The sequence below is a fragment of the Carassius gibelio genome, chromosome B22 (assembly GCF_023724105.1).
Source record: "Carassius gibelio isolate Cgi1373 ecotype wild population from Czech Republic chromosome B22, carGib1.2-hapl.c, whole genome shotgun sequence".
Taxonomy (NCBI): Eukaryota; Metazoa; Chordata; class Actinopteri; order Cypriniformes; family Cyprinidae; genus Carassius; species Carassius gibelio.
Genome location: NC_068417.1, coordinates 21,000,919 through 21,028,793, shown reverse-complemented (window position 1 = coordinate 21,028,793; position 27,875 = coordinate 21,000,919). Strand labels below are relative to the sequence as shown.

The following is a 27,875-nucleotide window of genomic DNA, read 5'->3' as shown; positions in this document are numbered from 1 at the left end:
ATTATTAATGTTTTAGACTATTTATAATAATACTTGACCGATAATTTATTTACTTTATATACATATACATAAGCCTACATACATACATAGCCAACATATAATTAAAACGAATTTATTTGAATCAAATTTACAGAATTATTACAGTTTGTATGTTACAATTCGTGTTATTTTTGATTATTTATTTAGGTTTTTTTTTATGCATTAATTGGTTACAATCAATTAGTTGTCTCTGAAGCCCCTAGAGGATCCTTGTGAAATTGCAAGGGTTTCGTGTGATTGTGATAGACTGACAATACCCTATGTTCTGTAAACGTATGCATTTTGTGTATGTATCTGTATGTGTATTTTAAAATGTTAAATAAAATGTGTTTAATATTAGAATCTAGCAAGTATTGCTTTATATATATATATATATATATATATATATATATATATATATATATATATATATATATATATATATATATATTTTTTTTTTTTTTTTTTTGACTTTTATGAGCTGTAAGCTCAAACCATCAAAAAAAAAAAAAACTTGAATGTATTACTGTACATCTAATGACTCTAGAATATCTGAAAGTTTACATTTTTTTATGTATTATGTCTGTCCTCAGTGTGTTTCCCTACAGTCTACCACAGTGACCCTCAGCCTGTGTGTGTTTACATCTTAAACACTCTGGTATGAAATGTTCACATGTTCTACTTTGTTTCTATACATTTCATTTGTTATACTGTTTTCTTCTATTGTCTAGATCTTTTCATTGCTATTATTATATTTCTGCACTCATATTCCAAGCTCTGGCAATATTGTATTTTTTTTACAGTCCTGCCAATCTGAATCTAATGGATTGAGTAGTAACACCCGCACGCGGTGAGGGGCGATAAAGCTCTCTCTGAGCGTGAGCTCCGCGGTGCGTGAGTGATACGAGAAGGCGGTGCTTCGCTCCCCGTTGACCACAACAAAGATGGAGGAGCTACATGACAGCTAGCTCTGCATTTTTCATGGCGACGCGTTCAAACTCTGAAGTGAAGTGAAGATGGACGCGCCGCATCTACCGGAGCCGTGCGCGGAGAAACGCGTCCGTATCGTCGGATCCGAGCTGGTGGAGAGTTACACGGTCAGCATCATGCGATTCATTTGGCTCGCGCGTTTAGTGCAAATTCATCTTTATGATGATACCAGTTTTTGAATAAATGCATGAAAATTATTTATATTGTTAGTTTTGGTGGTTAAAATATATTTATTTGATCAAAAGATTACTTGTGTAACGTTAACCTTTAAGATAAAGTAGACGTTTTAATTAAGAATCTGCGTTGCATAAGAGCGAATTTTGGTTTATAACACATAAAATATATATGTGAATCATGTATCAATGTTTACATTAATCCCGTGCTTAATTGTTAGTAATTAATAATAATAATAATAATAATAATAGTGGTTAATACAGTGTCAGGCCACTTTAATTATTTGCATGCTTATTTGCATAATGCACAATGTGAGTTATATTGTTATGAATTGCATGACAAAGTGGAGCGGTGCTTGTTGGTTTGCAGAGATTAGTTACCCATTTATGAGCAATACCAGTTTATAAAATCATATTGATTATGAAAAACAAAGGTAAAGATATTTGGTTTTTAAACTCAAATCTATTTTTCAGGTTTACATCATAGAGGTGACTGTTGGAGATCACAGTTGGACTGTGAAGCACCGATACAGCGACTTTCACGATTTGCATGAAAAAGTGAGTTACGACCCCTAAAGCAACAGATCAGACCACAGATATTAACATTTAGTTGGTAAGTCGGAGCGAGTGACTGATCAAACTGATTAAATGTTGTTGACTCCAGCTCACCGCGGAGAAGAAGATCGATAAACATCTGTTGCCGCCCAAGAAGATCATCGGCAAAAATTCGAAAAGCTTCGTGGAGAAGCGACAGAAGGAGCTGGAGGTCTACCTCCAAACGCTCCTGAGCAGATTCCCTGCATCCACCCCCAAAGTCCTGTCTAACTTCTTACTCTTTCACTTATATGTAAGTTTTTATGCTCTAAGAAGCTGAAGATTGTAAACCGAAGATTCCTTTGCTTTGTATCTGTCACATGATGGTTAAATGTTAACCGGAGTTTGTTTGTAGTCCTTCTAAAGCGGTCACATGCAACTCTTGCTCTGTTGCTTTCATCACGTGAAGATGAATCGTGTTGCACTGCATGCTCTGATCTCAGCCGTATAAATGGTTTTAAGAAACAGCAGGGCCTGTTATCTGGCTGGAGGCGATGACAGTCGAGTTATTGATATTGATCTCTGAAAGGCTTTAGTGTTGTTGAATAGGCACGTGACCGGAGTGAGTCGTTTTGGAGAGCTGAAGTGCTTTATGTGTGTGCATTTGTCCTAAATTGGCTTTCGTGTTGAATTTGTGCAAGTCAACATCCATTAGTACTCATTCACTCAATATACGTAGACCGAGAAACAGGATATCATGAGGTGATCGGAGTTATTTCTGCATTTCTGGCGAGATCTTTCAGGAAATGAGTTGAAGAAGCACCACGGGTAGTTCAACCAAAACTAAAGACTTGTGGAAAATGTCAAGATTTGGGGAAATGTAGCATTATATCAGTGGCTCACCAATGGATCCTCTGCAGTGAATGGGTGCCGTCAGAATGAGAGTCCAAACAGCTGATAAAAACATCCCAATAATACACAAGTAATCCACACCTCTCCAGTCCATCAGTTAACATCTTGTGAAGAGAAAAGCGGGGTAAATGTAAGAAACCAACCCATCATTATGAGATTTTTAACTTAAAACCCTTTCTTCCGGCCTCTATCTATAATTTTGCTTTATCCAGTGAATACATTTTCTCATCTGAATCAGGAGAGAAGTATGCACAGATCAAGCACCGTTTACAAGCTAAACCCATTCTAAACAATTGGATTATTGTGATGTTTTTATCACCTGTTTGGACTCTCATTCTGACGGCACCCATTCACTGCAGAGGATCCATTTCTCTAAATCTGTTCTGATGTGGAAATAAACTTGTCTACATCTTGGATGGCATGACAGTTTTCATTTTGTGGCCGAAAAGCTCCCTTTAGACAGGATGTCTCGAGGAAATCAGAGTCATTTCTGCATTCCCCTGATACAATCTTTCAGGAAATGAGTTGACGAAGCACATGCAGATCATTAAACTCATTCCAGTGACGTTGCTGTTTCAGCTGGAGCAGTTTTTGCAGTTTAGTCAACGAACAAGGCCAGTGGTTATTATTTGTGGACGTTTGAAATGAGCAAATGTAATAGCTGAATAAGGTTTGTTGTGAGAGTTTCCATCTTTGACTTGAACTTCATTATTTTCAGGAAATCAATGGAATTGCCGCTGCCCTGGCTGAAGAGCTCTTTCACAAGGGTCTGTTTTTATTCATTCCTAGAATTGTTATTATTGGAACATTTCATGCATTGGCTGAAAAACAATGAAATGGGCAGTATTATAAATCTATGCTATTATAATAATGCTCTGAATGAGACTTAAGCATGCATAAGTGAAATCGGGCATCAAATATTTTAATTTAGAAAAGGTTCATAACTGCACTCTGATGATACCTTTAAAAAAAAAAAGGTATCACTCTCAGTGATGTGCTATAAAAAAAAAAATGCAAAAAAATTATAAAATAATCGTACATGCATTTTGTTCTGCAGTCCCCATGTTGAAATTAATTTTTAATTAGTGTTTTTATTTACATAATACATAATATGAGCAGCTTTACACTACAATGCACTTAAGTTTGAGGTTGGTAAGATTTTGTTTTTTAAATCTAACAAAGACTGCATAGATTTGATAAAAAAAATCTGTAAAACTAGTAAAAATAACTAGTTTCTATTGAAAATGTAAAAAAATAAATAAAATGTAATTCACTCCTTTGATGCAAAGTCTCCAGTGACACATGATCTTCAGAAATCATTTTAATATGCTTAATCGCTGCTCAAGAAATATTTCTTATTATTTCCAATGGCTGAAAATGGCTTAACATGCATCATTGCATTTATTATTAACAGGATTCTTTAATAAACAGTAAGTGCAAAAAGAAATCTTATGAGTTCATTTGAAGTAGAGTTTCTTTACTTTCACTTTTAATCAGTTCAGTACATCCTCATTCAGTGATTTCTGCGTATGTGTATGTTTCTACAAAAGTTTTGCATGCCATCAAGCATCAGGATCTCTCTAATGTAGTAGTTTTGTCTCTTCCTCTAGGTGAGCAGTTGTTGGCTGCAGGCGAGGTGTTTCTCCTCAGGCCGCTCCAGTTGTACGCCGTCACGCAGCAGCTAAAACTCGCCAAGCCAACCTGCGCCAACGGAGATGCCAAAGCTGACCTGGGACACATCCTGGACTTCACCTGCCACCTCAAGTACCTCAAGGTTAGAGTTTGTCACTTAGCAGTGTATATATAAACTGGTTCACTGTTGCTATCTCAATTTTTAGTGTCTCTACTGAAAATATAGTAGTGGAAGTAGAAAAAAAATTCAGGAAAAGTGTCAGAACTCTTATGTTTTATCTGCTTCTGACGTTAAATCTTCACTCTCAGATCCCTGGAATGAAAGCAGCGGTGGGGACGAGTAACATAGAGGAGCAGAGCCTCCCGTTTGACCTGTCCATCTTTAAATCGCTGCTTCAGATCGAGGTGAAGAGACTCACGTTTTGTGTTTTGTGAAGGCCCGTGGACGGCGAAGTGTCTAACACTTGATGTTGATTCTCAGATCAGTGATTGTGAAGCTGGACAGATCAATGGTCTGCCTTCCCTCAAGCCCACCCTGGCCACACTCAGCATCCATCGCTCAGCCAGCAGTATGAAGGTACGCTAGAAAATGATAAAAAAAAAAAATGCAGTAAAGAGTATTAAGAACTAAGAATGGTCTGTTACAAGGTTAAAAGGATGTTTTAGTTTTTGCAAGGACAAATTCTTGAAACCAACTAACCTCTAAACTAGGGCTGCACGATGTGTCATTTAAGCATCGATATCGCGATGTACGAATCCACGATAGTCACATCGCAGGATGTGCGATGTAGGCTGTCGTAGTTGATCCGTTATTCATTAACTTTAAGCTATTTGTTCCCGGCCCTTGACGAATGTGATTCGCGGAGAGCGCGCGCGCGAGAGAGGGAGAGAGAGAGAGAACGCGCGAGCGCGCGACAGAGATAGAGAGAGAGCGTTAGAGAGAGAGATAGAGAGAGAGCGTTAGAGAGAGAGATAGAGAGAGAGCGTTAGAGAGAGAGAGAGAGAGAGCGTTAGAGAGAGAGAGAGAGAGAGTGTTAGAGAGAGATAGAGAGCGTGCGAGAGAGAGAGCGCGAGCGCGCGACAGAGATGCAGAGAGAGCGTTAGAGAGAGAGATAGAGAGATAGCGTTAGAGAGAGAGAGACAGATAGAGAGAGAGCGTGAGAGAGAGAGAGAGTGCGCGACAGAGAGAGAGAGCGAGCGTGAGACAGATAGAGAGAGAGCGCGAGCGTGAGACAGATAGAGAGAGAGCGCGAGCGTGAGATAGGGATAGAGAGAGAGAGCGAGCGTGAGATAGGGATAGAGAGAGAGGGCACGCGAGAGAGAGAGAGCGAGCGAGCGAGCGAGCCCCGACCGCACGTTCACCGTCTTCAAACAACACGAGCGCTGTCTTGCTCTCTCTCCCTCTCGCATATTAATCAATTGACACAATGGTGTCGATGTTTAAATAATTTAAAATGAGAATATAAGTGTGCTGACCCCATTTTTGTTTGTAAGAAAAAATTAGATTAGATTTCATATCACAATATATATCGCAGAAAAATAAAATATCGTAATGGCATTTTTTCCCAATATCGTGCAGCCCTACTCTAAACCATTTGATTGGTGCTTAAAGTTATTCAGATGACAATGTACGCTTCATCTTCAAAAGGAAATCTTGGTTCCCGAAGCGTCTGAATTTGCGGAGTGGGAACCTGAAGGGGTTGATACTGAGAGTCCTGTGACGGCGATCATTCCCATGTGGAAGATGCTCACTACTTTAGACATGAGCCGAAACTTCATACGCTGCATTGACGAGTCGGTGGTGAGCATTATATGAAATACATACCAGTTTTCATTCAGCTTTCCCTGTTGATCGCAAAGATTTGAGCTTTTCCTGTTCTTTTTTGACACAGAAACTGATTCCTGAAGTCGAATTCCTTGATCTCAGCTATAATGAGTTGTCTCTAGTGGAAAACCTCCAGGTGTGTTGTCTCTAGATAATTTCCTAATATTATTTTTAAGGTGCAAAGCAGGATTGATGTTTAGAATCCAGTGAGTTTTCAGTATTTCTTATTATTTTCACTGCAGCATTTGTACAACCTGGTTCATCTGGATCTGTCCTTCAACAAGCTCACGGTGCTGGAGGGCGTTCACACTAAACTGGGGAATATCAAGACTTTGAATCTGTCTGGGAATCAGCTGGAGACCCTTTCCGGCCTCAGTAAACTTTACTCCTTGGTTAACTTGGATTTAAGCAGCAACCGACTAGCACAGGTAGTTTACTACAGTGTTTCCTCAGACGTTGGTTTCCTGACACCAGCATAAGTTTGTCTTCTGGTTGTTGTTTTTTTTTTGTAGCTGGATGAAATTAAAAACATTGGCACTCTTCCCTGTCTGGAGAAACTGTCTCTGGCTGATAACCCGATGTGCATCATCCCAGATTACCGGACTAAAGTTCTGGCTCAGTTCTGCGACCGGGCCTCCGAGGTATGGGTCTAGAGCTTTTCATCGAGGGTTCGGTCGGTTTTCTGTTTGCTTATAATTCATGTTTGTCATGCAGGTGTGTTTGGACGGCACAACCACCACAGAAAAAGAGCTCGACACAGTGGAGGTGCTAAAAGCCATTCAGAAAGCAAAAGAGGCCAAAGACCGAATGGCAAACAATGAGAAAAAGGTATTTTTAAGATTTTCTGTTTGCTTTTATTTTTATTTTTTGATGCAAATTAAATGGATAAAGGGTAATTTAGTTCTAATATTATAATAATCGTTACAATATCATAAGAACATTATTATTCATTATTACTATGAACATTTATTGTTAGTCATTTTTGCTAGTAACATATTTTCTTCGTTTTGCTTTTGCTTAGAAGGAATTAAAGAAAACCAATTAAGGAAATAAAAATTACGTAAAGTCAAGTTGACAATGGAAACAAATTCACGTAAAAGCTCTGCTGAATAAAAAGTTATGTAAGAGGTCCTAATTCAGTCTGGCAGGTTAATGGTTTTCTGAGTAAAGTAATTATATTTGTGATATATTTATAGCGTTTTAAAGGAGTGTGCTGATTGCTTTTTTTGATTAATTGTGACAGTTTGTTTTAGGTGTGAATCGGCCTAAACCTTGATATCAGACATGAGAAATCACCAAAGAGATGATTCATTGCCTGGCTTTATTTGCTCACATTGATGCACTGGTGTGTCAGCATCGATTACATAACACATATTTTCCAGTGGAGTGAAAGACACGAGTTGTGGCGCCTTCTCCTGGCCAGAATCTGATAGTGACTGGATGTCATCCACGAGTCACATGTCTGCAGTCGTGCTGTGTTAAATAAATGTGATTACGCATCAACTTAAAATGTGCATATGCTATTGTAATATTATAGTATATCTTAAACATTGCAGTGCACTCATGACTCTACTTTTGGCAGAAAAATACTCACTACATCAGTAGAGCTGTTCAGTTTCGAGTATTATTTATTGTTGATTTAAATCATTTTGAACTATTATTCACATTATTTTCTTTTAAATTAAATTTTAGACTCAAGAAAGCATATCAGGCAGAATCATCTATAATAAAACGGCATATGTAATGATTGCGAATATAAGAGAATGGCAGTGAAGCTTTGAACTGTTTGAACTGAACTGCTTTATTAAATTAAACATACAAATAGTAGTTATGGTAATAACACGACTGTACTACTTTGGAAATACTAACATTGTGTCCTAACCCGGCATGATGTTATGATCACCTAGGAAGCAATATTTTGCATTTAATGTTGCAACAAGTTTTTTATGGAGCAGGATTTGGACCATTGAAATATAAGTGTGGGTAGAAAAACTGATTAACGTGGTGATTTATGGCTTGTCATTCTGGTTTAGAGCTGTTGTAAGATTTCAAATGAACATTAAGATGTTTACGATCCCTCACTATTACCTCCGGGGGTCTTGAATTAGTCACACTGTGTTTTTGTGACTAAAAGAGGAGCCTTGATGTTATTCTTGTCAGGTGAGTGACGTCCCGGGACAGGCGGCGGGCGGGTCACAGTCGTCTTCATCCTCTCTCGTCGCGCAACCCTCGTCTTCCTCGCCCTCTCTGTCTCGTTCCTCCTGCTCCAGTCAAGGTAATCATGTATGTATCGCGCTGCTGGGACGAGGTGGGGAACACAAATGGAGAATTAAAAGTGAAGTGTGTGGTTTCAAACACTCCCATCTGTCATTTTTGGGATAAAACAAAATAGGGTTAGGGTTTTTTTTAACCCTAGCCTAAACTTCTGCATATAAAAATAGCCTAAAAATCTGCATATAAAAATGGGAGAGGAGAAAGTATTATCAAAAATAAACAAATAAATACACACTTTACCTTTAATATGAAAAAAAGGCATGACGTATTTAGATAATTAGCATGCTCTGTGTTGCCATCATTTGATTGGATTTTTTTTTTTGAATAATCAGACAGTATTGAATTCTTATGACGAATCTGAAGCTATTGAATTTTAATTCCTTATAAAAAGGTTTTCTTTGCACCAGTGGATTGTTAAATCTCATTTCATTTACATTTCTGTTCAGTTACTCCTGCATACTGACTTATTGCAGCTCTGCCGCCCGTAATTGCGTTTCAGAGATTTGGTGCATCCGTTCCTGCACTGCAGATGAAATAAATCACGTTCCATCAGCATTCCTCAATGATTTTTCTCATATCTTTGCTTTGAATGAGCATAATGGGCACCCGTTTCTTTCCTTTGCAGTGTTAAACTAGCTTAAAAGTTGAATTTTGTGGTGGTTAATTTGCATGTGTTGCTCTAATAGCGATTGGGCCTGATTTATAAAGCATTGGATCCGCATTTGTCTCCTGAGTGTTAGTTACTAAGCAACAGCCTCGGGTTGTTTCATAGACTTTCCGTTTTAGCAAACAACATCTAAATATTCAGCGTTACGCACTACTAAAAATGTGATTGTGAATGAAGTTTCTCAAATATTAATGGAATATTATTATACTCGTAATTATCTATACATTCGTTCGTAATCTATATATTCCTTTTCATTTGCATATAAAACACACTCTATATGGGATTGTATAATGTTTAAGAATGTAATTAATATACATGCACATATATGTGGGGTATGTATGTATGTAGTGTTTGACTATTTTTAATTCTTAATTCAGTATGCATCCATATATGGTCTAATTAAAAGCCGATCTAGTTTTCTTCACGCTATTCTGCTTTTTGAATTTTAATTGTTACTATATCACCCAACATTGATACAGCATATATTGCCTGAACAAACAAATCAGATCACCACCATCCATTTTCATCATCGCCGCATCAAATTGTGCTGTGTGAACTAAACTTTATTGACTAAAGAATGATTTTTTGCTTTCCATCTATCTCCCATTCAGAAATAACTACTTGTAAAGAAAAAGCTTTTATTACCAAAGAGATATTAACTCCTGTGGATTCTACATTTACCCAGAGATGCTATGATGTTTACAACTCAGCCTGTGATATCATTCCACAGGTTGGTTTGTATTATGGCACATTTAATTAATTGATCAAATGGTTTAAGCAACCAACAAGAACACAACACTGGTCCTTTTTTTGCAGGTGAAGACTCAAATTGATTCCAGTTTGTCTTTGGAGGTCACCTTTGAAAGCAGGTCAGTTCTTATATATAGATTTTTTTTTTTTTTTGCTATACCGAAGCATACTTGTATCCCATAAGTCTGACCCTGGACCACAAAACCAGTCTTAAGTAATGGGGGTATATTTTTAGCAATAGCCAACAAAACATTGTATGGGTCAAAATTACCAATTTCTCTTTTATGCCAAAAAACATTAGGATATTAAATAAAGATCATGTTCTATGAAGATATTTTGTAAATTTCCTACCGTAAATATGTAAAAACGTAATATCTGATTAGTAATATGCATTGCTAAGAATTCATTTGGACAACTTCAAAGGCGATTTTCTTAGTATTTAGATTTGTTTGCACCCTCAGATTCCAGATTTTTAAATAGTTTTGTATAAATCTCAATTGAAAAACTGACACTTAAGACTGGTTTTGTGGTCCAGGTTCACAAATGTGGTTGCAATAAGTTGACCGAGCAGTTTTTTTTCTACGTTTATGTCCTTAATTAGAGTACATTTTTGGCCATTTAACTTATGATTGACAGGTAGTAATAAAAATGTTACTAAAATATTTCCCCATTGATGCAACTTCCAGTTCATGAAGAGTAAGGTGTTGAAATGCTAAAAGGATGAGCATTTATGGTTTTATGTTCAATATTCCAAAGCTTAACCCGAAAACGCTTCCTTCCTCTTTAGCCCCTGTTGCTGTGAAGAGGAATGGAAACCTTGGACATCAAATCTTTTGAATCTCTTTGTACCTCAATCCTTACTGTCCTACACTACCACCAACCAAGAGTTTACCAATCAGCTTTCTGCTCACATCAACCAGGCTAATAGAGAAGAATCAACTCCGATACCTTGCAAGATTGTGTCTCTTGAGGACACCGACCGAGGCAGTCCTCAAACTGGAGATGGGTACTTTGAGATGACAATAGATGATACCAACGAGGTCATGGGTTGTTCCTCTTCGTCTACCATTCAGGAAAAAATACCAGAGGATGAGAAGAAGGAACCTGCTATTGATAATGTAAAAATGGTGATTTGGTCTCTTTGCATCAGTGTTGGAGAAGGTTTGAGTCAGCGGCCATGTTGTTTGGTGGCAACGGACAGCTCACTTGTGGTTTTCCACATAATGTCAGAAGAACCAGTGAGTACTTTGGAAGAATTAATGGAGAACCTTGAGACAGACTTGGCTGTGCCGTACAACAACATTGAGACCTTTCAGTTTGATATTCCAGAGGTTTGTTTCTCCGTGAAGGTCAAGTCAAGCAATACACGATGGTTCTTTTTCTCAAACGCCCAAAGTCTGAAGGAGATGCACTCTTGCATTGTTTCACATGTGAACCTAACTAATGAGCAAGTTTTGAACCTCTCTAACACTCAAGTGTTTATCCGACAGTTTCTGAACTCTTGGGACTTTGAGGAAAGCGAGGACCGCATTAAAGGTGGACACTTGATCCATTTCCTTGATCTAGAATCATCTACCTCTGACAAGAACGTAGCAAATAACTCACAGCTCCCAAAGAACTCCGTAACCTTGGATGTATTATCCCAAGTCGGCCTGTTTGAAAGCAGTCAGAACCAAACCTCCAATCCCATGATTCTTTTCCTGACCTCTCGGCACCTCTGCATTCTCATGGTAGACTTTGTCACTGTGGCGTCCCGGGACCCTTCGGAAGCAAGTGCGATGCGGAGCTGCTCCAAAGTAACCCGTATCCCACTCTCCTTCATGCTTCTCGACCCAAAGCAGTGCTGTTCGTGTAGGGCTGTCTCAAACTCTCGCCGTTTCTACGATGAGCATGTTGTAGAACTGATGGCAGGTCACGAGCGCCTGAGGGTTGTTTTTGCCCTTCCAAAAGACAAGTTCACATTCCTGAGAGACTTCAAACAGCTTCGCTCCAATCTGAGGGAAATTAAGACCATCGCTCTCCAGCACACCAAGAAAGGACACTTGAAAGTGCACAGTTGTCTCGCTCCTGCAACAACCATGGAAAGAATACCTACCTGCAGGTAATGGGGCTAATTCATTACCAGTATTTTCAAAGATATGAAAAGATGCCATTTTAGCTCCAGTCCTAAGCTGTAGACTGGAATCTATCTGAAAAGTTTTAGGATCAAACATTGTAAAGGCTTTCAGCATATGTGCCTTTTAAAAAGAGACTTTCAGAAAGAATATACTGGTCTATATTTGACTACATTAGCATTTTACAGACAATAACTTCATTGTCTGCCAGTTGAGGTTGGGAATTGGCACCATCATATTGTTTAAATTGTAGCTATAGCTGTTAGCATTAGAATTGTCAAATAAATCTTAACCAGAATTTCATTGGACTAGACAAGAAATCCCAACTCAAAAAGTGTCGCGACGTACAGCAAAGCAATCTGGCACATCACATTAAGGAGACACAAAATGGGGGCAGGTCTTTACCAATTGTCAAAACGTATCCCTAATCCTTAGTTTACAGATCAACCATCTTTACTGGGTAATACCAAATGCATATTGTACTTCTTTTTTTCCCACAGCGTCCCTCAGGAGGTGTCAAGGCCCCACCTGACCCTGTCTCTGCTGTATCCAGCCAAATCCCTCATTCAGCAGCTGATGGAGGACAACCAGTGTCCCTCACACCTCTCGCTCTCCTCCTCATTACTCCTCATCTCGTCTCTCAATGGAGACCAGCTCGTTCACTTCTTCCATGACAATATTGCAGAGGCAAGTCATTTGCGCATTTTGCAGATTCAGATCCTACAAGGAAATTTCCTGGATGTATGTGCTGTACAATGTTCCCTATTGAGGCAATATCTCAGGTTTTTCCTGTGGTTCTGTTGTTGTAGTTACTCTATATATTCCTCGATTTGTCCTTCCGGTCAACCCCTCTCTTCCTGTGTGCGCTCTTGGTTCCTGTGCAGTTGTTTATTTACTTTGTGTTACATTTGGCCAGCTGCCTTGTTTTCAAGACTGCTATCTTAACCTCTTTTTCACTCATTCCTATTAAACCAGTGTCTTGTTTTTATAGGATATCCTACACTGGATCTAAACTGTAAACAAACACGCCTAACATTCAAAGTTTGTAACATGATCAGTAACCCTCAATAGAATCCTTAATGTCCTACACTTAAAGTGTAGTTCACCCAAAAATGTAAATTAACCCATAATTTACTCACCCTCAAGTCTTCCTAGGTGTATATGACATTTTTGGGTAAACTAACCCTTTAATTTGAGGTTTTATAGATTATGTGGCTGTTTTCATGGACCTGTCCTGTATTCAAAACGATATATTGCATGGTTCAAGTTATCATATCATGTTCACAGCACAGAATGCATGGAAGAAACAATTTTGACAGTACATTTGAGCAATTGTAATCCTTGACTAAGCAAATACTGTTAAATAATCTGCAGTATTATGCAATGAAGAGAGAGAACACTTAGGGTGCTTATCTCACTGTTTGCATGCAGATGGAGAATGAAGAGCTTAAACAGATCCTGTGGACGTCGGTGCTCTTCTACAGATCTCCTGATTTGGAGACGAGTGCCTGTGTCCTGCTGTCCAACAAAGCCATCTACTTCATCCTGGATGATACGGCATCCTCACTCACCAACCAGTCAAGTGAGAAAAATATTTACTTATGGTGTCACTGATGATCCTCCTGGCTTTCCTTATACACCGGCTGTTGTAGATGTCCTGGAGGGAGGGAAGCTCACCACCAACAATGTGGCTGGCAGTTCACATGACCCTTTGCAGAGCTTTGCAGTTGCCAGCGGTACTGTTTCCAAACCAAGTAGTGATGTATCCAGTCAGGATACTCTACAGTGCATGTGTAGAATGTTCTGAGGAAGAAGAGGCGTTGATGTGCCTTCTTCAGCACTGCATTAGTGTGTATGTAGACCATGTGAGATCCTCATTGATGTGAATGCAGAGGAACTTAAAGCTGTTTACCCGCACCACAGGTGTCTTATCGATGGTGATGGGTGTGTGTTCTCTGCTCTGTCTCCTGAAATCCACCACCAGCTCCTTGGTCTTGTCGATGTTGAGTGAGAGGTGGTTCTCCTGACACCATTTATTCAGGGTTCTTACCTCCTCTCTGTAGACCGTCTCATCGTTGTTGGTGATCAGGCCTATCACTATTGTGTCGTCAGTGAATTTGATGATGACGTTGGGGCTGTGTGGCTGCACAGTCATGTGTGTACAGCGAGTACAGGAGTGGGCTGAGGACACAGCCTTGAGGAGCACCAGTGATGAAGATCAGTGGAGATGAAGTGTAGTTGCCCATTCAGCTGGATCCTGGACTTCCTGACAATCAAAAGTCAGGCGGACGTCTGCCTGTCAGGAAGTCCAGGGTTCAGCTGCACAGAGATCTGTTTAGTCCCAGAGTTTGTGTAGGGTGGAAGCAATAACATCGTCTGAGGAACGGTAGCAGTGATATGCAAATTGTAGTGGATCCAGTGAGGCAGATAGCACAGAGCAGATGTAGTCTCTGATGAGTCTCTCAAAACACTTGCTGAAGATGGGTGTCAGAGCAACAGGCCTCCAGTCATTCAAGCATATGATTTCATTTTTCTTTGGTATGGACACAATGGTGGATTTTTTGAAGCATGAGGGGGCCATGGACAGAGAAAGGGGAAAGGTTAAAAATGTCTGTAAAAATGTCCGGCAAGTTGGAATGCACATGCTCTGCGCAGCCTTGCAGATATTCAACTGTTCGAAGGATTGGGTTACATCTGCGACATAGACGGAGAGAGTGTGCAATCACCTCTTCTTCAGTAGCCGCGGGAGCACTCTCTGTATGGGCGGTGTTGTGAGACTCGAAACGAGCATAAAAGTGATTTAAGCTCATTCGACAGAGACGGCAATGTTCACAGTAGCTGGTTTATATCCTTTAAAATCTGTTATGTTATTGATGCCCTGCCACATGCTTCTTGCATCATTGGTGTTGAATTGTTCTTCAACTTTGTTTATATATTGTCTTTTTGCGGCTTTGATGGATTTCCTGAGATCATAACTGGCTTGTTTGCGAACGTCAGTGTTTCCAGATTTAAAAGCAGTTGTCCACACTGATAAGGCTGCTCGAACATCGCTATTAATCCACAGTTTTTGGTTGGGGTAGATGCGGATTGTTTTTGCCGGCACTACATCTTCTACACACTTCCTGATGAAACACATTACAGTTTCGGAGTACACCTCTATGTCGTCATCAGACGCTGCCCGGAACATGTCCCAGTCCATGTGATCGAAACAGTCCTGTAGTATAGCGTCTGATTGGTCTGACCAGCATTGGATTGTCCTGAGGGCGGGTGCTTCCCGTTTCAGTTTCTGCCTAATGAAAGAGTGATCCAATTTGCCAAAAGGTGTGCTGGGGAGGGATTTGTAGGAGTCCCAGAAAGGAGAGTAGCAGTGGTCCAGTGCACGATCACCATACCTGTGGATGGTGATGTGTTGAAAATATTTTTGAGATATTGTTCTGTAGTTGGCTTTGTTAAAGTCCTCTGTACCAAAAAAAAAAAAGCCACATCTGTGTACACGGTTTCCTGCTCCCTTATATTCCCATACAGTCCCTTAAGTGCCTGATCTGTGTTGTTTGAGGGGGAATGTAAACAGCTGTGATAATAATCGCTGTAAATTCCCTCGATAGGATGGTCGACACAGAAGCATATGAAATTCCAGATCAGGGGAGCAGAACGATTTAATAGAGTGTAGGTTCCCCTCATCACACCACAAATTGTGGTCCGGTTAGCATTGCGTTACATGGGTGTGTCTATTGTAGACAGTAATACTAACAACATCCAAAACATAGAACAACAAAATAACAAGTAAAACATATGAAAATATGCAGAGTTTACTAGGAGCTGCCATGCTCGCCGCCATCTTGGAGAGGTGTTCTATATGCTATTCTTTATGCTGTTCTAGTCAACAGTCTAGATAGACCATTAAAATCTATTCATTAAATTGATTGATCTTGCAGTGATGTGGACCTGGCACCCGTCCGAGCACAAGGACACCGATTTCCTCTTCTCCTTCTGCTTCACCCTAAAATTAAAAGACCTTCAGAGCATCAATGTGGGCTTGTTCGATCAGTACTTCAGAGTCGTGGGTGAGTTTGCTTTGACCAAGATCTCTTCTCTACACATTTTTCATCCCAAACGAGTCAAAGATATACGTGATTGGATGACATATTTATGAAGCTGACACCAATTGTAATCATCAGCTTAAAAGATTAGTTACATTTTCTAGATCTTTTTATTCTGGGAGTGAACTAATCCTTTCAACAGAAGGACGGCAAATATATAATATATATATACAGTGGTGGCCAAAATTATTGAAGAAACATGAAGAAACCGAACAAACTGAGACAGACTCAATCCAGAAGAACTGTGGCAATGTCTCCAAGATGCTTCAAGAAACCGTTCTGCAAAACTACAGTACTGTGAAAAGTTTTAGGCACTTGTGGAAAAATGCTGTAAAATGAGGATGCTGTCAAAATAATGTCATAAATAGATTTTCCTTATCAATTACCTTCTATTAACCAAATTAAATCAGCATGTGTGAGCATCCTTTGCGTTTAAAGCAGTTTTTCTAGGTAGATTTACCGATAGGCTTCTGGAAGCGTCTTTGTTCGGCTTCTTCATGTCCCTCCAGACAGACTGGATGATGATCAGATCTCAGACCACTGGATGTTGTCGATGTTTAGAAATGTAAACTCACGCAAAAGTTGTAGTGCGCCATTTTTAAAACCATTTTTAGCTGAAAAATACAAGTGTTCTTATAATTTTGGCCACCACTGTGAATAAGTTACACCGAGTCAGAGTTTGGCTGGTTTGTTTTGTGCAAAAGCTTCATAAATTCAACTCTGCTAAGGAACTAAATAGCATTTCATATTGCTGCTTCTCTCCGGAGAAATTGTGAGAAGATCGCATTTTTGGCATTTGTTCGCACCAGACCATTTTGTGTATGTTTGGTTATACAACCCAAATCAGTTTCCAGTTTTAACTTCTACTCTGAATTAATTTATGCTGCAATGAACCTGAGATCGAAAACACTTGAAGTTGAATAGTTTATATAACCTTAATAAGAATGACCTTTCTCTCCAAAGGGCCCTCGGCTGATCAGATCATTTCCTGTCTGACCCGTGACGGTTACGGCACACACCGGTTCCTGCAGCAGCTGATGATGGTTTTGTCCTCGCTGGAGAAAGTTCCCTCTCCAGAACCATCTGAGCTGGATTTCTACTCGCAGTTTGGAAACAAAAGCACAGGTTTGCCTACTTACACTGTGAATATTCAATATGTCACTCATGCTTATCTGAACATTTTGTCTGGATGTTTAGTAAACTATTTTTGATGTTGAAATCTTTGCATTTCCTCACAAATCAGGTAAAATGGAGAACTATGAACTGGTCCATTCCAGCAAAGTGAAGTTCATATATCCAAGCGAGGAAGAGATCGGAGACCTCACCTTCATTGTAGCGGAGAGGAAGACCCCTCAGGCCCCGTCTCATTCCTTCAACATCCTTTTGTACGTGCTGGTATTCCAGGTCCATGTTGTTCCAGGCCAGTCGGCCCAGAACCAGACTGTCCTACAACCCAAGACTCTTATACTTACCAGCACGGATGTCTTCCTCCTGGATGAAGACCACATCAGCTATCCGCTACCCGAGTTTGCAAAAGAGCCTCCACAAAGAGAAAAGTACCGCCTCACGGATGCCCAACGTATACGCGACCTGGACCGTGTGCTAATGGGCTACCAGACTTACCCACAAGCCCTCACGCTGGTGTTCGACGATGTCCCCGGCCCAGATCTTTTGTGCCACCTTACCATGGATCATTTTGCGGAGAGCGACAGGAAGGGCGACAGGACTCAGGGGATTGGTGGAGCTGAGGGGGAAGTGCACTGGTGTATTTTCGTACCAGGAGCAGACTGCAGAGAGCGGCTAATATCGCTCTTGGCTCGCCAGTGGGAGACGCTGTGTAGCCGAGAGCTGCCAGTTGAGCTAACAGGCTGAAGTTGGGGGAAAAAAAAAATGGAGAAATTGCAATATTCACCTACACAGTATGATGATCATTTCTTTTAATGAACGTTTTTTTTTACAGCTTTGACACAATGCATCCTGGGAAGCTGTATTGTAGAATCCACACGAGTGTAATATATATATAATTTTTTTTTTGTCTCAGGCTTTAAACTTAGCTTTTTTTTTTGCTGCTTTTCAGAAAATGTATCCGCTGCTGTGTACAATCGGCCGTGCATCATGAAATGTGAAACGTCTGTTATAAAGTTTTGTGCAGTTCAGTGTTATTTTAAGCAAATTTGTTGTTCTGTGGCAACAAAATGATTTTCAGATGGCTTTGAATGAATGGATTATATATATTAGTCTTTCATTTTCTTTTTATCTAAATGCTTCTAAATTTTAAAGCGTTATTTAAATTTTAGAAATTACTAATCTGTGCATTTATTTGTACAAATTTGTACAGATATTCAAATGGAAGACCACCGAGAACCTGTTTACAGAGTGCTTTTAACTTCATGAGATTATTCACCATGGGAATTCAGACTGATCAAGCACTTAGAATTTTTTTTAAATAAATGTGAGTAAATGTAAATTGGTTTTATTTATCCTGTTTTTCTTTTCTTTATTTAATGTCCAAATATTTAGTTTCATCAACAAAATGGAACAAAATCCTAAAGCAGAACATGACCCACCTCACTCCCAAAAAATAAGCATAATGGAAATCCCAGTATGTAAAAACACCAAAACAAAATCTGGAGAGAGCTATATATATTCAGGCTGTGAATTCAAAAACCGTTTTTGTTTGTAAAAGTAATTTCTGTTTATGTATCAGTTTAAATAATATTTCATTGTCGTCCTGTCAAGAACACAAATTCTACATCCAACACACGCACATACAGTAAGGTTCATATATATTTGGACAGGCACAATTTTGATAATTTTAGCCACTGACCAAAACCAATTCAAGTTAAAGTTATACAATTTAATATATAATAAATACAAAATTGAGTGTTTTCACTATGTCGGAGACACACTAGCTTTCCCAAGGCAGATGAACTTAGACTGGTTACAGTCATCCGGGTTTATATGGCCGTTCAGTGCTGCCAATCACAACACCCACTGACCCAGCTAACCAATCACAGCGCATTTGGTATTTCAGAAGGCGGGCCTTCATTTGATACAGGAACTATTTGAGCTGTTCTTGCCAGACTGGGGAGAGAGGTGTTGTAATAATGTCAAATATGTGAATAATTATGTGTTTTTCGAGCAACCTAATATAAGAGCCTGTTCTAGTACACCACTAAAACAAAATCAAGACTTTGTAAAAGAGCCTAATAGGACAACTTTAACGAATTACAGATCTTTAATATGTACCTCCCCCCTTTTTAAGGAACCATAAGTAATTAGACAGTTGACTCATAAGCCATCTCATGGACAGATGTGGGCTATTCCTTCATTTTTTCTATGTAAATAAGGTAAAAGCTCTGGATTTGATTCTAAGTGTGGCTTTTGCATTTAGAAGCTGATGCTGTGAACCCACACCATGCAAGTGAAACAGACTATTAGGAATCAAAAACAACAAATCTATCAGAGAGATAGCAGGAACATTAGAAGTGGCCAAATCCAAAACAGTTTAGTACATTCTGAGAAAACATAACGCACTGGTGAGCTAAGCAACATAAAGAGGTGTGGACGTCCACAGAGGACAACATTGAAGGATGATCGGAGAATCCTCTCTGTGGTAAAGAAAAACCTTTTCACAACATCCAGCCAAGAGAAGGATTCTCTCCAGGAGGTAGATGTGTCACTGTCAAAGTCTACAATCAAGAGAAGACTTCACCAGAGCAAATACAGAGGCTTCACCACAAGGTGCAAACAAGACCAGATTAGACTTTGCCTAACAACATAAAAAAAAAAAGCCAGACCACTTTTGGGAAAGTATTCTTTGGACGGCTGAAATTAAGATCAACCTGCACCAGAATGGTGATTACTGATGCCGTGACAGAGGACAGAAACAGCCGGAAGAATTCTGAAGTGTACAGAGATCTATTCTCTGCACAGGTTCAGTCAAATTCAGCCAAGCCGATTGGGCAGCGCTTCATAGTACAAATGGACAGTGACCCAAAACATACAGCTAAAGAAACCCAGGAGTTTTTGAAGGTAAGAAAAGTGGATTATTCAGCAATGGTCAAGCCAGTCTCCTGATTTCAACTCATCTGAGCATGCATTTCACTTACTGAAGAAAAACTAAAGGCAGAAAGACTCACAAACACTCAGATTCTGAACAATATATATATATATATATATATATATATATATATATATATATATATATATATATATCAAAATTATATCATTATATTTATTTGTACAAATACATTTGAGCCTCTGGAAATGGGGAGAATTCCTAAGCATTTTATGTAAGATTTTTGTTCAACCCCTTGCAAACCGGAGTGGACCACCCAAATGCCGTCATTCTACACAGTATGTGTGCCGGAGCAAGGTGCTGGATCTTGACCAGATCTGAGCCAGTTCTGCTTTATCTGGTTTATTCATGACTGACATTGGGCCTTCCTTTGGCTTGCTTAAGGCCCATATTTAGCAAACAGGAGCGGACCGCCAAAGTGGCATCATTCTTCACAGTGTGTGGACTGGAGCAAGGTGTTGGATCTCAGAGGTGGAGAGTCCAGGGGTCAGAAAGTAAAAGTCCTGCCACATTTTTGCTCCACCCATGAACTCAGCAGCTGATTTCACCAGAGGAGGAAACAAGTCATTCCTTCCAAGTCACAAACTAGTCTCAACTCAAATCCCAAGTCCTCAAAGAGTTAAAGTCAATGAGATAATTAAGAGACTAATTAAATGATGATTGTGCATTGGTGATGAACACCTGCTGTTATTGTGCGTTACAGAGGATCAGATGCTGATGTTTTATTGGTTAAAATTATGCCACCATCATGGAGATCAGTGTTTGCTTCAGTTGGGCTCTTGACCTTTGGTTTCTTATGTTAGATATTTCTCTGTAAAAGTACATGTGCTGTTATAAAACAGTGCGATCAGTGCTGTGCAGAAAACCGTTACTAGCCGGTTTTACATGATGAAGTAATTATTAGGCATCAGCCTGTTTATTTCCAAAACGATTTTATGTATTTATTATTAACAAATGTTCAGTTTTTAAATAACCTACCTTGTGGAACCGTTGGTTTAATCACTATAATGAATACATTTCCTATTGTATGTAATAAATATACATTTTTCAAAATCTTTTCCTAATAAGACGCACAGACATCATGACCCAGCATATGAATCTCAACAATGGTGACAATCAACAAAACGCTTCAAGCTGAAGTGCATGCTGGGTAACACCATAGTAAAAACTCTGATTATGCACTGTAGCATGAATAATTATTGTAACCACTGTTGAGGATCATATGATAAGTGCTCATGTCTAAAATCCCGAGCCTGTACAATTTTTTCCCCCAATATTTAAGCATTACAATAATATTTGTTTAATAGGACTTTTTTTGTAGTTCAGTAATTGCTGAACATAATTTAACAAACCAAAGAGAGACACCTTCATGAAGTTAATTAAAATGTTTTAGATGAAAAAAGGGCAATTAAATTTTCTACTTCAAGCTTTTAATTCAGCAATGTGTTAATGTTTACTACGTAACACAACAGCAAGCGTTTAAAAGCAAATTACTTTGAATTATTAAAAGGGTCAAGAGCCCAACTAAAGCAAACACTGATCTCCATGATGGTGGCATAATTTTAACCAATAAAACATCAGCATCTGATCCTCTGTAACGCACAATAACAGCAGGTGTTCATCACCAATGCACAATCATCATTTAATTAGTCTCTTAATTATCTCATTGACTTTAACTCTTTGAGGACTTGGGATTTGAGTTGAGACTAGTTTGTGACTTGGAAGGAATGACTTGTTTCCTCCTCTGGTGAAATCAGCTGCTGAGTTCATGGGTGGAGCAAAAATGTGGCAGGACTTTTACTTTCTGACCCCTGGACTCTCCACCTCTGTTGGATCTGGGCCAGAATTAAATTCAGTGTTGCCCAGATTGGGCCAGTTTTGGTTTATTTTATTTATTGTCATGGCTGACATGTGGCCTTCTTTTGCCCTGCTTGTGGGCCAAATCTGGCAAACAGGAACAGACCGCCCAAGTGCTATCATTAATGTGCGGCAGATGAAACGGTCAGGAGTTGGCCTGATCTGGGCCTGGGAATTTTGCTATCTGGGTATAGATAAAATTTATTTAATTTAGGAAGAAAAATCATAATCCTTGGAATTTGGTAGTAAAATCGGGCTTATTTGTTATTATTATTTGTGTTCCTGTAGCTCAAGTGGTAAAGCATTGGTTGTGGGTTCGATTCCCCGGGAACACATGATAGGTCAAATTTTATACCCTGAATGCACTGTAAGTTGCTTTGGATAAAAGTGTCTGCTAAATGCATACATTTAAATTTAATTAAATACATTTCATTTGCAAAAATAAGAGTTTTGCAAAGAGTACTTTTGTATTGTAGTGTGTATTTTTGTTTGTTTATTTATTTCTTCTTTTTGACGTGACAGTACTGATTATAAGTTCAATTAAAGAATATGTTCATTTATGGCTTCCAATATAAATATGTATTCCTATATATTTATGTTTTATGTATTTTTAATGTTCTTTTGTTTATTTATTTGAATATATTTATTCCAATATATCAATATTATATTAATGCATTATTACAATATATTTCATTTTATTTACTGGTTTTAAAACCTCTTCTTTAATCAACAAGCCCATGTTGTTCCCTCAAAGAAAGAGAGTCAGCAATATTCCTGCTTTGAAAGCCAGTGTGCACCGGGTCTGTTACTGAGACACTGATGGTCTGATTGACCACCAGCAGATCGCTTACGAACAAGCACACAGGGTCACGCAAAAGAACAATGCTTGGGGGAAACTGACAAAGCTGGTATTTTTCAGCACTGTAATTAAGAACACGACGTGTCTTACACAAATAAAAAAAGGGCAGGAAACATTTGCAATGTTGCTGAACTGTGCTGCTGAATTAATGTGTCCAGCGCTGGTATTGTCAGTCTGACCCCTTCACTTCCTGTTATTTCTTGGTAGGCAAACTCTGGCCTGGGTGAAGGTCATGCTGGATTCACTCAATGCTTTGTTTCTGGGAAATTTTCAGTATTAAAATACTGGCCATTTGCTTAGTAGCATTAGCTTTGAAGCACTCTACTAGCCTTACGACTTCGTAATGTTTTCTGTATGTTATGTTTGTTTGTGTCAAGCTGAATGAGTTTGACAGATTAACCCATCATTAACTCATCTCCACCATTGAAAAAAAGTGGTTTTATATCATAATGATGACTTTTTCTTGTGTGATTAAAAGCTCATAGTAAATCTAGATTTAAAACACATCTCTTTCGCCAAGCATTCGGATAATGCATCTCATAATTTGTGACTGCAGTTGTAACTAAACAAATGTGCATTATTATTCTTTAGCTTTGGTTAAACAAATTCATTTTACTTCGTTGGATCAGCAGCTATGCTAATGATGTCTCTATTTGTTTTTGTGTTTTGCCACTGGACTTAAATGGGTTAACTAGGATTTACACAAGCTCCAGTCTAGATCCAGAACACCTGAGAAGAGATGACGCTGAACCTCAGAGGACTTCAGAGGATGCCAACCCTGAAACAACAAACAGAACTAACAATTATTGCTACTTATGCAATCACATTATAATTGCTGTTAATAATGTTCATCGTCTGGCTGACTACGTCTTGTATAAATATTTCTGAAAATTCCTGTCATAAGCACATAAACTGACAGTCACCACTTATAAGCTACTACTAAATATTGTAGAAACTTAATTTTCGGTAAAGTTGCTTTGCAATGATTTTTATCGTAAAAAAGTGCTATACAAATAAACTTGAATTGAATTGAATCTAGGCTCGTGGACCTCTCTCACTTCCTTTCATTACACTGTCCTATCTAAATAAAGGCAAAAAATTAACAAACAAATAAAAAAAAATGTAGTGGTTTAAGTGCATTGCTATGCATTAATGTGGTTGCCAGGTTGTTGTTATGTAGTTGTTAATGAGTGGCTTAAAGCATGTTGCAGGGGTGCTGTTGGACTTGCCAGAGCAGTGCTTTATTGTTGCTAAGGTGTTTTGTGGTTTCAAGGGTGTCCTGGTTGTTTTTTTTGTATATTGTGGTTACTTGGCTAGTGTTTTTTCTGCTACGCCATTGCTGCTTCTAAGGTGTTGTGTGGTACTGCTGTGGTATTGTTCTGCTGGAGCATTCCAAGTGTTTCCGTGAACTGCCGTGGAGCTGCTCGAGGTTTCCACATGGTTGCTAAGTTGCTGGATTTCTTTGGGTGGGGGGTTGCCAGGGCAGTGCTTTATGGTTGCCTGCGTGATTTTAGGTCTTTGCAATGTGCTTACTATTAGGGATGCACGATAATATCGGCACAATATCGGTATCGGCCGATAAAAGCTTAAAATGACCATTATCGGTATCGGCCGATATGAATATTTCTGCCGATGAGCCAAACCGATATTCTCCAAGTGAAATAATTGACCTGTTTTTCAGATGTGAAAGTCTGTCTACATTTGTAAAATAATAAATTTATGGTAGAATCAGTACAGAAGAGATACATGGATTTCTCTTCAGTAAAATTAAAGTTTAAATATATCAGTATATATTTGTATATATATCGATATCGGTATCGGTATCGGCATCGGCCAAAATTATTTTGAAAATATCGGCATATCGAATATCGGCCAAAATCCAATATCGTGCATCCCTACTTACTATGATTTAACTATGTGGCTGCTAAGGTTGTGTGTTTTTTTTCATGCTCTGTTAAGTAATTGATCAGTTGTTAATGTGTTGGGATGTGGTTGTGAGGGGTTGCTATGCTGATGTTCTAAGATCTTCTGGAGTTTTCGGATTGGTTTTAGTGCATTGTTATATGGTTCCAAGGGTTTAACTTGCTATGAGTGACTTTTCATGATTTGCTAAGCTGTATTCTGAATAACTTGCAATAATAAAATGCAACGTTATGCAGTTTCTAGGGTGTTATAGGTGATTGCCAGGGTGTTGCAAGTTTGTTCTCCATAATTTTTAGTGCATTTCTACCAATTGCTAAGGTGTAATGACTGTTTTTGTGCATTATTGTGCATTATTTTCTAGGTTGGCTGCATACCGACATAGAGCTCAAACCCAAGACTGGTCTCTAGATATGGCCTGAGTCTCTCTTTCTGCCTGTTTTATCATTTGCTTTAAGGGCTAAACCATTTTATGTCAGGACAAGTTAATACAAAATGAGTTTAATATTTTACAAACATCCCAAATTATTATGTGGCAAAAACAACAGTTAACTAAATAGTTATAACAAAAAGCAATATAATGACCATTTTAAACCTGATGCCCTTATAATTCTTTTAAAGCAATTTTTTTAGATATATCTGTCAATAGTATCACTATTCAGCAGACAGACACAATAGCAGGAACTCTCAAAGTCTCAAACTGATGACACAGCAGTGCTGCAGGGTGAACGCTGCTGTTTTTTTCCTAACTATATAGAATGTCTGCTCTCCAGTTTCTATCTACTGTAATCTAACTGAATTGAGCCATTTGAATTACATTTGTTTTTGTTTTGTTTTCTACAGCTGCATTAAAACTATAATTGTCCAAAGAACACCTTTCTTCAGGGTAAAAAAGGAGATATAAAAGTTTATGATTGTTCGAACTTCACTTTATCATTCCTGTAGCTCAAATGATAGAGAAATGTGCTAACGACTTCAAGGTCATGGGTTCGATTCCCACAGAGAACGCCAACTGATTAAATATTTTAGATAAATGTGCTACTAAATGTTTGAATGTCACTGTTTAAATGTCTTGTTTTTTTCCACAGGTTTCTCACTTTTGATAAGAAGTCGACTTCAACTCTTACCCTAGTGCTACTGGCACTTGCTATTTATGTGACCCTGTGAAGTAAAATAAAAAAAGTGCTAATTCTCAGTTTGCCATTATTAAATTCTGATGAAATCTACAATCTTGTCAGCTGACAAACATGGACTTCCCAAACCTTTACTGAGGCGATGCGGTAGAGGAAATCCGGAGATTTTCCTGTCAGGAAAAGATGTTTTTCTCACCCCTTCTCTTGCTTGAAGCCACTGTGTGGTCACATCAAACCTCTCTAGCTCAGTGTCAAGCTGTACGACATGCAAATCCTTGAAAGTACATGAGTGAAAAGATCTGAATTAGGTTTCTCTGGAAATGTTAGAAATCGAATACATCCTGTTGTGTACAGTGACTGGTAATAGTTGTCCGTCTCAGGAGAAGCAGTTCTGTTTGTGTTGCATGTTTATCTGACGACTTTTCAGGTTTTTTTTTTACTGGCTTTGGGGAAGCAGACATGCCTTATCTTCTCATTTTGGGACTCATGCTACTGTGGACTTCAAACATTCAGGCAAGTTGCACGAAAAGCAGTTGCTGACATGTTTAGGTAACTTTTTACATGATTTGTTAAAGGTTTTTTTTGGACATGTACCGTGGTAATACCAATGTATTCATTGAAGGACCATGTAAATACTATACTATGTGAATATGGACTAAAAATTACTATGGTATTGCCATTACAAGTACTAACAAAGTGTCCAAAACATATTGATACTTGCATGGTACCATGTCAACTTTGTAGTATTTTTTTAGCGATTGATCACTGTACCATGTTACCGACCCATTACACTTTTGTAAGTGTGGTATCATTTTTAATTAAGAATATTTTTTTGGACATGCATTATGGTAATACCGTTGTATAATATGTAAATGCCTAGCAAAAAGTGGTGGTACTATGGTACATTGCTGATAACAGATGGTAATAAAATGGTACTTTGATTTATACTATAATTATTTACTATGATAGATAGTAAGTTTGACCGATACATTGAGGGAAAGTTGCACGAAAAGAGGTTGCTTTCGTCTTTAAGTCAGTATTTCAATGATTTATTAAAAGATTTTTGTACATGCACAGTGGGAATACCATGGTGTTTATTTAAGGGCCATGTAAATACCATACCATATAAATATGCAATTAAAAAAATACTATATTTTTGTATTTGGACTTTTTATATGGTACTCCCATGAATACAATGTTGCACTACAGTACATACCCAAAACAAATAAAAATACTCTTAGTCCCATGCATAAATTTTGGTATTTTTTTGTAACTGATTGCTGAATTGATGGTACTGGCCTAGAATGTGGAATGGTATAATTGTTAATATATAATTTTTTTTGGACATGTACTGAGGTTATACATATTTCTTTTAAATGCTATTCAAATGCCTTACAAAAAGAGGTGTCACCATCGTACATTGCTGAAATCAGATGACTCTTGGATTTTTACTATGGATATACCAAGGTTTTTAGATACAAACATTAGTAATTAATGATAGTAGCCTATTGTAGGCTACTTTGGTGCAAGTATGGTAGCCTACTCTCAGGGTACATGTCCAAAATACATGGTAGCCTACTTATATATGTTTATGGTAGGCTATATGATATGAATATTATATTATCTAGTTTTTGGACGTGTATCATCACAATTCCATGATATTGTGATGCTATTAAGTACTTTTTACTATGGCATAAACATTTAAACTCGTGACTAAAAATGGCAAGCTACTTTACCACAGAGTATATTCGTGTTTAAATAATATTTTTTTTGCTTACGTTTTTAATACATTAGTGCACATTCTGCACAGTAGCGATATGACATGCTTGTTTTTGTTTTTATGTCGTTCCAGGCCGGTTCTAATCGCTGCGATGAGCCCGTAACAGTCCTTCACAGGACTCCCTGCACGTCCTGCGCCGCTTCCGCCGCCGTCGTCTGCCCGCGAGGGTTCAGGAAGATCACCCAGAAGCCCGAAATCTGCAGGTGTGTGATTATCCAGGCTTTGATTATCCAGGGCGTTCGCTCAGAATGCTTTG

General features: G+C 38.6%; 2 protein-coding genes across 6 annotated transcripts in view; both read left to right on the top strand.

Annotated features, from left to right (window-relative positions):
• Positions 1-773: 773 nt before the first annotated feature.
• Positions 774-18,456, top strand: LOC127987879 (nischarin). 4 transcript variants are annotated; one of them, XM_052590260.1, is made up of 21 exons: positions 813-1,115; positions 1,656-1,739; positions 1,846-2,028; positions 3,346-3,394; positions 4,238-4,401; positions 4,569-4,664; positions 4,741-4,836; positions 5,908-6,060; positions 6,152-6,220; positions 6,327-6,512; positions 6,597-6,725; positions 6,799-6,912; positions 8,245-8,359; positions 9,637-9,755; positions 9,842-9,894; positions 10,563-11,876; positions 12,390-12,576; positions 13,321-13,471; positions 15,825-15,953; positions 16,953-17,114; positions 17,233-18,456. In XM_052590260.1, the coding sequence occupies exons 1-21, from the start codon at positions 1,035-1,037 to the stop codon at positions 17,859-17,861; spliced, it is 4,263 nt and encodes a 1,420-aa protein (XP_052446220.1). In that variant the 5' UTR covers positions 813-1,034; the 3' UTR covers positions 17,862-18,456. The 4 variants fall into 4 exon arrangements, 3 of the variants coding, with proteins under 3 accessions (XP_052446221.1, XP_052446222.1, XP_052446220.1); XR_008161459.1 differs by lacking the exons at positions 10,563-11,876; positions 12,390-12,576; positions 13,321-13,471; ... (1 more) ...; positions 16,953-17,114; positions 17,233-18,456 and having other exon boundaries at positions 779-1,115; positions 8,245-8,367; positions 9,842-9,872; XM_052590261.1 differs by lacking the exons at positions 8,245-8,359; positions 9,637-9,755; positions 9,842-9,894; ... (4 more) ...; positions 16,953-17,114; positions 17,233-18,456 and adding an exon at positions 7,328-8,238 and having other exon boundaries at positions 774-1,115.
• Positions 18,457-26,052: 7,596 nt separating this feature from the next.
• Positions 26,053-27,875, top strand: part of LOC127987444 (stabilin-1) — a 35,232-nt gene continuing 33,409 nt past the window's right edge. Inside the window, exons 1-3 of one of the 2 annotated variants that reach the window (XM_052589775.1) lie at positions 26,053-26,352; positions 27,634-27,654; positions 27,686-27,822. In XM_052589775.1, coding sequence (XP_052445735.1) covers positions 26,299-26,352; positions 27,634-27,654; positions 27,686-27,822 — 212 coding nt within the window. In that variant the 5' untranslated portion in view covers positions 26,053-26,298. The remainder of the gene's footprint in view (positions 26,353-27,633; positions 27,655-27,685; positions 27,823-27,875) is intronic. The other variant, XM_052589776.1, reaches the window with a different exon arrangement.

Coding starts and splice junctions, on each gene's coding strand:
- LOC127987879 (XM_052590260.1), top strand. CDS start 1,035: ATGGACGCGCCGCATCTACCGGAGCCGTGCGCGGAGAAACGCGTCCGT. Junction 8,360..9,636: donor TTCCTCCTGCTCCAGTCAAG/GTAATCATGTAT, acceptor TCTCCCATTCAG/AAATAACTACTTGTAAAGAA. Junction 13,472..15,824: donor CTCACTCACCAACCAGTCAA/GTGAGAAAAATA, acceptor TTGATCTTGCAG/TGATGTGGACCTGGCACCCG.